The sequence below is a fragment of the Procambarus clarkii genome, chromosome 18 (genome assembly GCF_040958095.1).
Source record: "Procambarus clarkii isolate CNS0578487 chromosome 18, FALCON_Pclarkii_2.0, whole genome shotgun sequence".
Classification (NCBI taxonomy): domain Eukaryota; kingdom Metazoa; phylum Arthropoda; class Malacostraca; order Decapoda; family Cambaridae; genus Procambarus; species Procambarus clarkii.
In genome coordinates, this window is record NC_091167.1 from 46,804,298 (window position 1) to 46,813,737 (window position 9,440).

General features: G+C 43.4%; 1 protein-coding gene across 1 annotated transcript in view; it reads right to left on the reverse strand.

Annotated features, from left to right (window-relative positions):
• Positions 1 to 7,866: 7,866 nt before the first annotated feature.
• LOC138366138 (uncharacterized) overlaps positions 7,867 to 9,440 on the reverse strand; it is a 15,123-nt gene continuing 13,549 nt past the window's right edge. Inside the window, exon 2 of the mRNA XM_069326881.1 lies at positions 7,867 to 8,509. Within this exon, the coding sequence (XP_069182982.1) occupies positions 7,867 to 8,509 (643 nt within the window). The remainder of the gene's footprint in view (positions 8,510 to 9,440) is intronic.

The window sequence follows — 9,440 nt, forward strand, 5'->3', positions numbered from 1 at the left end:
GTGTGTGTGTGTGTGTGTGTGTGTGTGTGTGTGTGTGTGTGTGTGTGTGTGTGTGTGTGTGTGTGTGTGTCTGTGTGTGTCTGTGTGTGTGTGTGTGTGTCTGTGTGTGTGTATGTGTGTGATGATAAGGTGAGCGTGGTCGCATGCGCGCACGACGTTCTGGGACCAGCGGATAGCTCAGCATAAAAATTTACTGAGATAAAGGTAATGGTTTGTGTGCGCTAATGAGATATACATGACCACATGCCCCCATCTTCCCTCAGTAATGGTTTATATCTCACCTGGGAAACACGTGTGCTTACCGGTCTGCACCACAAACCTGCTGACACGAAACAAAGAAGTAGCACGTGGTCGCGTACGCGCGACTGCCTGGCTGACCGTGAGGTTGAGGCAAAGGTAGTGGTTTGTGCGCGCTAATGAGGAACACCTGTTAGCGCACTCCAAATCTTCCCTCAGTAATGTCTTATATTACACCGAGAAAGCACGTATGCTTACAGCTCCACATCAGAGGTCTGCTGACACGTGGCGAATGCACCTTTCTTTGTCATATAACGAAACAAAGAAACATGTTATCATGGCAGGAACGCAGGCCCGCCCGCCTAGCATGGTGATAGTCTGCATACCTGAGTCACGTGTCTTACTTCACAAGCAAAGAATTGACTGTGTGATATGGTTCGCGTGCGCGGTAATATCCCCAAGTGTGTGAGATTATGCCTCTTAGTGCATTACTTTAAGTGGTCTGGAAAAGACGTGAATTGTGCCGCTCCGGTTGCTCTCCTGTTAAATATTACAGTTTTCGAACTATTACATATATTCTTCCTCCCTAAAGTGAGCTACACTGCCTCTCTGCTGCTCTGACTGGGCGAGTGTGTGCGCGGGAGCACGCCTGCCCAGGACTAGCTCACCGCGTGGCTTAAAAAGTGCTGAGACAAAGGTACCGATCATGACCGGGGTGAACTGTTCGCGTGCGCTAATGGCCCACACCTGACCGCGTGCTCATTCTTACATCAGTACTCGTTTATACCCCACCAGAGAAGCACCTCTACGCTTACCGCTCCGCTTACATAAGTTTACATTATTTTACTGATAAAATGCTTCTTAACTCCTGCTCCGCCTCTTCCTTCCTGGATTTTTTTTTTACCGCTCGTCCTCCTTCTGCTGCTGCTGCTGCTTCCTCCTCCTACTCCTCCTCCTGCTGCTGCTTCCTGCAGGATTTTGTTACTATTCCCGCTCCTGCTGCTTCCAGCTCCTCCTGAGGCTGCTCCTCCTGAGGCTGCTCCTCCTGAGGCTGCTCCTCCTGAGGCTGCTCCTCCTGAGGCTGCTCCTCCTCAGGCTGCTCCTCCTGAGGCTGCTCCTCCTGAGGCTGCTTCCTATAGGTTTTTGTTACGACTCCTGCTCTTGCTGCTTCCTGCTCCTGCTGCTGTTTCCTAGGGGGTTTGCTACTTATTCTTCCTATACTCTCCCTCTCTCTCATTTTGAACCTTTTTCTTTATTCTATATTGTTCTAAATTCTAACCTTGTGTTACATCTTCTCATCACGCTCCTAAAAACACATCCGGTCCCCAAAATCCTCTCTCTCTCTCTCTCTCTCTCTCTCTCTCTCTCTCTCTCTCTCTCTCTCTCTCTCTCTCTCTCTCTCTCTCTCTCTCTGACAAAAATACTGGGGGAGGAGCTTACAAATTTTATGATCTTTCACCCAATCACCTTCATCTTCTGACTTCAGACTCCTCCCTCAACACCCTCCTCCAATCACACTCTTTCTTCTCATCTTCCAACAAAAAAAAGCAGCACGACCTTCTCTCGACCCTTTCACGACCATACACACTACACTCGACCACTTCTTGGTCCTCCCCTTCATCTCTCAGCCAATCACAGTCTTACTTTTTCTTCTTCTTCAAGAAAACCATTCAATACGCTTCCACAACGTTCTCACACAATTTTCACACAACCTTACGCACCTCTCTCTTCCTATATTTATCGTACATCTAGCAACACGTCCCCTTCCACCACCCTATATTGCCTCAAACGTTCCTGCAACGTTATTACAACTTTCGACGGGGCCGAAATACCTCCATCCCAAAATGGAGGGGACAGTCTACATCGTTAAACTCCCTACTTACCCATTGGCAGGCTTGTTGATCGTCTGTTACTGGTAACAAACTACGTACTCTTAAAAGTTGTGTGGCCATTATGCTGTCCTCCTGCCACCATAACCGGCGATGGGAAATGGCTCTGGCGAGGTTGTGTATTGGCCATAGTCGCTTAATTAACTCATGGTCACTTGATGGAGCGCTGCCTTGCTCCTTACTGTCCTAATTGCATTGTCCCACTTACTGCCATGCATATCCTTATTGAATGTCCTGACTTCCGGGACAAGCATGTGTTTTCTTTTTCGACTGTCCCCCGTGGTTGCTTGTCTCTCGAAAGTGTTCTTGATGATTCGGATACTTTTGATATCGTTCGCCTTATGCATTTCTGCTCTCGTATTGGCATCTTAGGTGATATTTAGCGCCCTCTGATTATTCTGCACATTTGATGGTGTTACATAGCCTTCCCAATTTGGTGACTTCTTTTGATAATTACTTACTTATTTACTTAGAAATTACAATGTGTTTGGTCTTACGTCTAACAGATGGTGCTGTTTTTTTTTTTAAATCATGTTTTTTCCTGTCACAGGTGAGGCATGAATGTAGTAGGTAAATAAAAAAACATGCGCCTATTTGAATGCAACCTTGAGTCAAAATTAAAAAGAAAACGGTAAAGAGGTTTCGAAGATTTCCCTCACATGAAAAACACATGAAAAACACCGTTTTTCAAAAAAGCACATTCTTTCCCGGCATAGATGTGACATCTATATAGTATGTACATAAGAACATGCACGGATGCGAATGGAACTTTGTGTCTAAATTTTAAAGCAATCGGTGAAGAACTTTCAGAGATTAGCGATTTTGAACAAACAAACATTTCAGTTTTTATATATATACTAGCTGTAACCGCCACACATTACTGTGGCTTAGTTTGGTTAAATGGAAAAGAAAGAAAAGAGAAAATGCACGTTTCTAACATGTTTAATTTCACAATCTCTGTGGGTATACAATAATTTTTTCTTGTTCCACTGTCTGTGAAGATATAGAGATTGTCTGATTGCCGACTCTAGAACACGCAACATATAATTGTGAGAAGCAATCTGTGTCTAGATCTAAATTGCACAATTCTAAAGAATGACCCTGAGCTTTGTTGATGGTGATTGCAAACGCCAGTCGAATTCGGAATTACAATCTCTTATATTGAAATGGCAAATCCGTTGGAATCATAGGAATGTGAGGAATGGGGACATCTTCACCTTTGAAAGATCCTGTCAAGATTGTTGCTTCTACGACGTTGCTGAATAATTTTTTACTGCAAGCCGCGTGCCGTTGCTAAGCTTTCGCTGGTTGATATTTCGTAACATGATAATTGGCACGCCGATTTTTAATTGCAGTTCGTGCGGTGGTGGTATCCCTGCCAGATCATATCATACGGCATATCTCGCTTTCCCTCTTTTTTCTTTTTAACTAGAACTGTGTCTCCAACCTTTATGAAATGTTCCTTTGCACGTTGATCATGAGCAATTTTCATTTTGCCCTTGGCTAGTGCATCCTTCTGAGCGAGACGTTTATCCGTTACCTCAGCTGGCATGACAGGTAGTGCGATTCTCATAGGACGTCCAAACAAGATTTCACCAGGCGACTTGCCCAGTGTTCCATGCGGTGTTGCACAGTAGTTCCTGAGAAAAGCATACATAGCTGGTTTCTAGGATCGTCCTTCGGCATGAGCACTGCGTACCGCTTTCATGAGAGGTTCCATGAATCTCTCGACTTCTCCATTTGCTTGAGGATGTAGTGGCATCACACGGCGGTGTTTGAATTCAATATGCTCAGCAAAGTTGACGAAGTCTTGTCCATTGAATGGCGGTCCATTGTCTGTCTTGACAACTTCAGGAATGCCAAAGTTTGAAAAGATCTTGTCGAGTTTCGGGATGACAGCCTTTGCAGATGTGGAAGTGATGATTTCTACTTCTCGATAACGTGAGTGATCATCAATGACTACCATCAAGTACTCTCCAGTTGGTAGCGGTCCACAGAAGTCCATCGATACTTCCGTCCATGGTGCAGCAGGTAGTGGTGAAGGTCGTAGAGGTGTTGGTCTTGAAGTATCCACTGTAGCTTGGCAAAGGACACAGGCATCATGCATATCCTTTGCTTGACGATCAATGCCAGGAAACCACACCTTTTCTCGTAGCAGCTGTTTGGTCCTAACAAGACCTTGGTGTCCTTGATGTGCAAGCTTCAGAGCACGTTGCTGGAGAACAGCTGGAATGGTGATACGAGTACCTCGCAGCACAGTGTCGCGTTGTTGCGTAACACTTAATTCTGTCTGGATGCGTTTAAGTGCTTTGAATGCATCTTGGTCAACTCCTGCGGGTGGGATGCGTGGAAACTTTTTCTTAGTCAATGCATCCACTGTTGCTTGCAGAGTTGGGTCCTCTAGGGTTGCAGTACGGATTTCATCAAGAGTGAGAGCCTTAGGGACTGCATCACAGGTTACAGAGTGTACATATTCCTCGGCAACTTGCTGATGCTTGGTGATGGTGAAACTGTTGGCAGGATGTCGACTGATGTAATCAGCGGGATTGCCTGCACCCGGCTTGTATTTCACCGTAAAGTTGTATGGTTGCAGACAAGGAGCCCATCTCTCAATGCGAGCTGGTGGTTTGGACTTTGGATTATTGAAGATGGTCTCCAACGGTTTGTGGTCAGTGACTATGGTGTTGAAGGGTGCACCAAGCTGATACACATTGAAGTGTTCAAAGCCCCATACAAGAGCAAGAGCTTCCTTCTCTGTCTGACTATATCGTTGCTCAACATCTGTGAGAGAACGGCTGGCATAGGCAATTACTACTCTGGAATCTGCCTCACCAGATTTGTGTTGGGCTAACACAGCACCTAAACCAAGAGGACTAGCATCCACAGTTAACTCAGTGTCCATTGATGGATCAAAGTACGCAGCAGTCGCATTCTCTATTAGTGCATCTTTCACAGCATCAAATGCATTTTGCTCGATATCGCTCCAGTACCATGATGCATTTTTCTTCAGGAGCTCACGTAGAGGCTTCGTAATGGTACCAAAATCTGGAATGAAGCGAGAACAATAGTTTGCCATTCCCAGAAAACTATGTACTCAGTGGACGTTGAAGGAGGTGCAGCATTCTTGATATCTGCAACTTTCTTAGGATCTGGAGACAGACCTTTGTCACTAAGTACATGTCCAAAGAATGAAGGCATCGGACGAGAGAGTGGGGATGACGAGGGGACGGAAGTGAGAGATGGTGGGGAGGACGAGGGGACAAGGGAGGGGGTAATGGTGGAGAAGGACGAGGGAACGGGGGAGTTTGGGATGGTGGGGAGGACAAAGGGACGAGGGAGGGCGGAATGGCGGGGGAGGATGAGGGGATGGGGGAGTGGGTACTGGTTGGGAGGACGGTGGAGTGAGGAATGGTTGGGAGTATGAGGGGACGGGGACTGGTTGGGGAGGACTGGAAGACAGGGGAAGGTTGCTGTGGCTCAGCAACACACATGCGTTGCTGAGCCATATAAATGTAATATCAAATATCAAAATATGCTCTATTTTATAGAGCATATCTTGTTTAGCTTCATAAATTATTTTTAATGCTGTATATATTCCAAAATAATTTAATAATAAAGAAGTACTCCAGAAGGTCTATTCGAGGCAGCTCCTATAGATATCTACACAAATGTCATTCATATACATGTTTATATAAATTACCAACTACACCATCGTGGAAATAAACATTTTATTCACTTGGGCACTAGGATACTCGTGTGGGGAAGCCTACCAGTGATATATTTGATTATTATTCTAAGAGATTGAATTTATTACTTCGACTGTATTTTATAATTTACCGTCACTAGTAAACATCCCTTCACATATTTTTGGGGACAGGTTATTTTATTATTATTTAAAAAAAATTAAATTACAATTTTTGAAATTAAAATGGTTATTTTTTATTATTTTAATCTTACTGTTATTAAACGGTAAATTTCAGCTAAGATGTTAAATTACTCTACAAGTGTTCAGTTAAAGTATATATTGGCCTCAACTGTTTCGGCAGTGTTGACTGGTCATCACACATCAGACACCCTGGACACATGAATTCCAGTGATTTTTGGCATCTGGGTGGTCCTTATGTGGCCAGCTCAACTATGTATCATGTGGTCACACCCACCCGAAGATATAATACACCGTAATATCTGATGACTACATGTTTGAACAGGTGTACACATGAACTTAAATTATTATAATAATGAGGCTTACCCTTGTGGGTGTTGTCTCTCTACAGCATAACCATAAATTCGTACACTAATAATGGCCAAAATTATGTGTAATAGAAATACTGAAAGCTGATCTTCCCTTATTATGGCGTTAGATTGTCTCAGAAGCAAATATTTAGTAATTGGAGTCACACTGCTTTTTAGGACATGCTTTGAGTAAATTTGTGTTATGGGAGGCCCTCTGTCGTCGGACTCTAAGTTCACAATACCTCTAAATATGGCTGCCTCTGTTTACAATAGCTTCCTCTCCCTCCTCCCTCTCCCGATGTTGTAACATTCGAGATTCAGATAGAAGAATGGGTTTATGTATTTGTGATACAAATCTAACTCTTGTGTATGACCTTGAATATGTAACCCTGTTTTCTGTAACTTTTGTATGACTAAATAATGTATATTAACAACATTTGATGGCTGTTACATTAGAGTTTGAATATGATGTCGAATTTTCCCACATAATTCTGAGGAGGGGGGGGAGGGGGAGGGGAGAAAAACAAGCGTCGAAATCCAATATTTAAGGCTGCTGAACAGTTGATCGCTCCTCGTCAGAATTATGGTAGTATTATTTAAGTTTCATATTGTACTGTCGTGCGGCAGTTCTTATTATTATTGCTGCGAGGGACCCCCTTGCACCTTAAAATGCAATAACTGTGTCGATCGATCCAAAGCCCCAGATCCTTTTCAAGTTTCTTAGGGACGTTTTAAAAATTCATTCCGAACGTTTCGGTTTGGGCCACTTTGACCCAGTACTTTAAGGGACTAGGGAATTTATATTTGATTGCTATTTTCTTTAGGAAATAAAGCACAATTTGTGTGACGCCTAATAGTTTGTTCAGGTCAGAGTACCAAATAGGATAAATAACCAAAGTCCTGGGTGGGTCTGGTATTTCAGTGGGAGCACTGACATTGGTATGAATGGCTTGTGGCTTTTGTTTAAGGCACTGGTCACTGACTAGCCACTGAGGTCCACGGAACCACATCTCAGTTTTGGATACTTGTTTCAACGTCAGGCCTCTAGAGCCTGTCAGTCAGTCCCGCAGTCAGCAGGATTCTCTTATTTCCTTTATGCAATTGCTCATGTAAGGAGTTTTGCTGTTGTTATTTTCGCACCCACTGTAGTACTGCCTCATTATCTGACTATACAACTGTTTCGTCAAATGTTACTTAAGGTTTTGGTCAGATAATGAGTCAATCTTACTCCTAGCAGTATGGCTGTTAACTCAGGTTGTGGCAATGACCTGCCACAGTTGCCAATGGCAATTTGATGTGAGCAAATTTGCCTGCTCACCTGTTACTAGGTAGGCTACTGTGCTTTAAGCCTTTCTGAGGCTTCACATAACACATGAAGCTTAATTGATTGATTTTGATGTACTGTTTCTAGCGAACTTGACAGACTCTAGGATACTTAGATTCCTCACTAACCCCTGCCATTTTTCTTCCAAGACAGGTGTTAGTGGATCATCCCAGTCTTCTCTTGTCAGCATTCCTGCATTATCAACGTCCCATTTATCAATATGGGACTTAATAGTCCCAATGGGTTGTTGACTTGGGATAATAGTTTCCTCATTGTTAGATTGGCAGTTTCTGGTTCCACTGATTTTATTATTAATTGGTCAGATGTTGTTTCCCCTTCGACTCCTAATGCTTTAGTCTTATGAGGTACTTGGTAGTCTGGAAATTCTGACTCAATCAGTTCATTTAATTTTACAATATATGAGGTCCATGACTGGAGAGGCACATTTGCTCCAAACAGCTCTCGATTGACCTCATTATATATGTTAAGTAGTTCCTTATCACTGCTAATTGTTCCTTGGAAGTGTTCTACATACAGGTTATTGCTAATTTCAGTATTATTTGGGCAATTGGACTTCTTCAAATGCATGTCTAAGGTTGCTTGAAGCAGAAACGGCGAAGAAGTAGCTCTAAAGAAATCTGAAGGAAGCCTGTATGGGATTAATTCACTGTTTGGATTACTAGGATCCTTTATCCATAGGAACTTGGTGTAATTTTGGTCCTCTTCTTGGAGGCCTATCCTAAGAAATGTCTTACTTATAACAGCCGTGTATGCATAAGTCCCTATGCCGAACTTTAATGGCACGTCATACAGCCTTTGTGTCAGGCTAGGGCCAGTTTGAAGGCAGTCATTCAATGAGATACTATCCTGCCTGGTCTTGGCACAGCAGCTAAATATTTTGTAGGAGGGTTAGTGTCTGAATTTTTCAGTACTTTAATAATGTCCTTAGGGTCATCACTGGTTACAACTTCGATAAATTTGTTATCGAGTTGTTGTTGTATTATGTCATGGTACAATTTCAGGTTATCAGGTTGTCTATTTAAGTGCAACACCTGAGACCTTAATTGGTTTTGTGCCATGAAATGATTTACCGGGGGCCTGACAGCTGAGTGGACAGCGCTTCGGATTGGTAGTCCTGAGGTTCTGGGTTCGATCCCCAGTGAAGGCGGAAACAAATGGGCAAAATTTCCTTCATCCTGATTACCTAGCAGTAAATAGGTACCTGGGAGTTAGACAACTGCTACAGGTTCTTCATGGGGGTGTGTAACAAAAAGGAGACCTGGTTGAGGACCGGGCAGCATGGAAGCTAAGCCCTAAATTCCTTTTAAGATAACCTCAAGATAGTTGAGGATGATTCAGCGTCCATGGTAGCCTGACCTAGTATTGGTTGTCCATGTAGACATCTGAGTCCAGGTATTGTTTGTATGTCCATTCATCATCTGGACTAGGTTGTTCAGGGACGATACCAAAGGTGACTAGATCCCATAATTTAAGTACTGGGGGAACAAGCTCATCTTCAGACATGTTTCTGAATTTAAGTGGTGACTGTTCTCCCTCTAGTCACGTAACTATCAATGGGTTGACTTGTTAGTTGTCTACAGGGGTGGGTTGTTTCAGACTCAGTACTGGGCCAGTGAGCAAATTGCCTCCCACAGACAATAACAGGTTCATTCCATGCCTTTTAGTTTGTCCAGTGATGAATTTATGATAATAATCTACACCTACAAGGAATCCATTGTTGGAGAGGTGGTCAGACG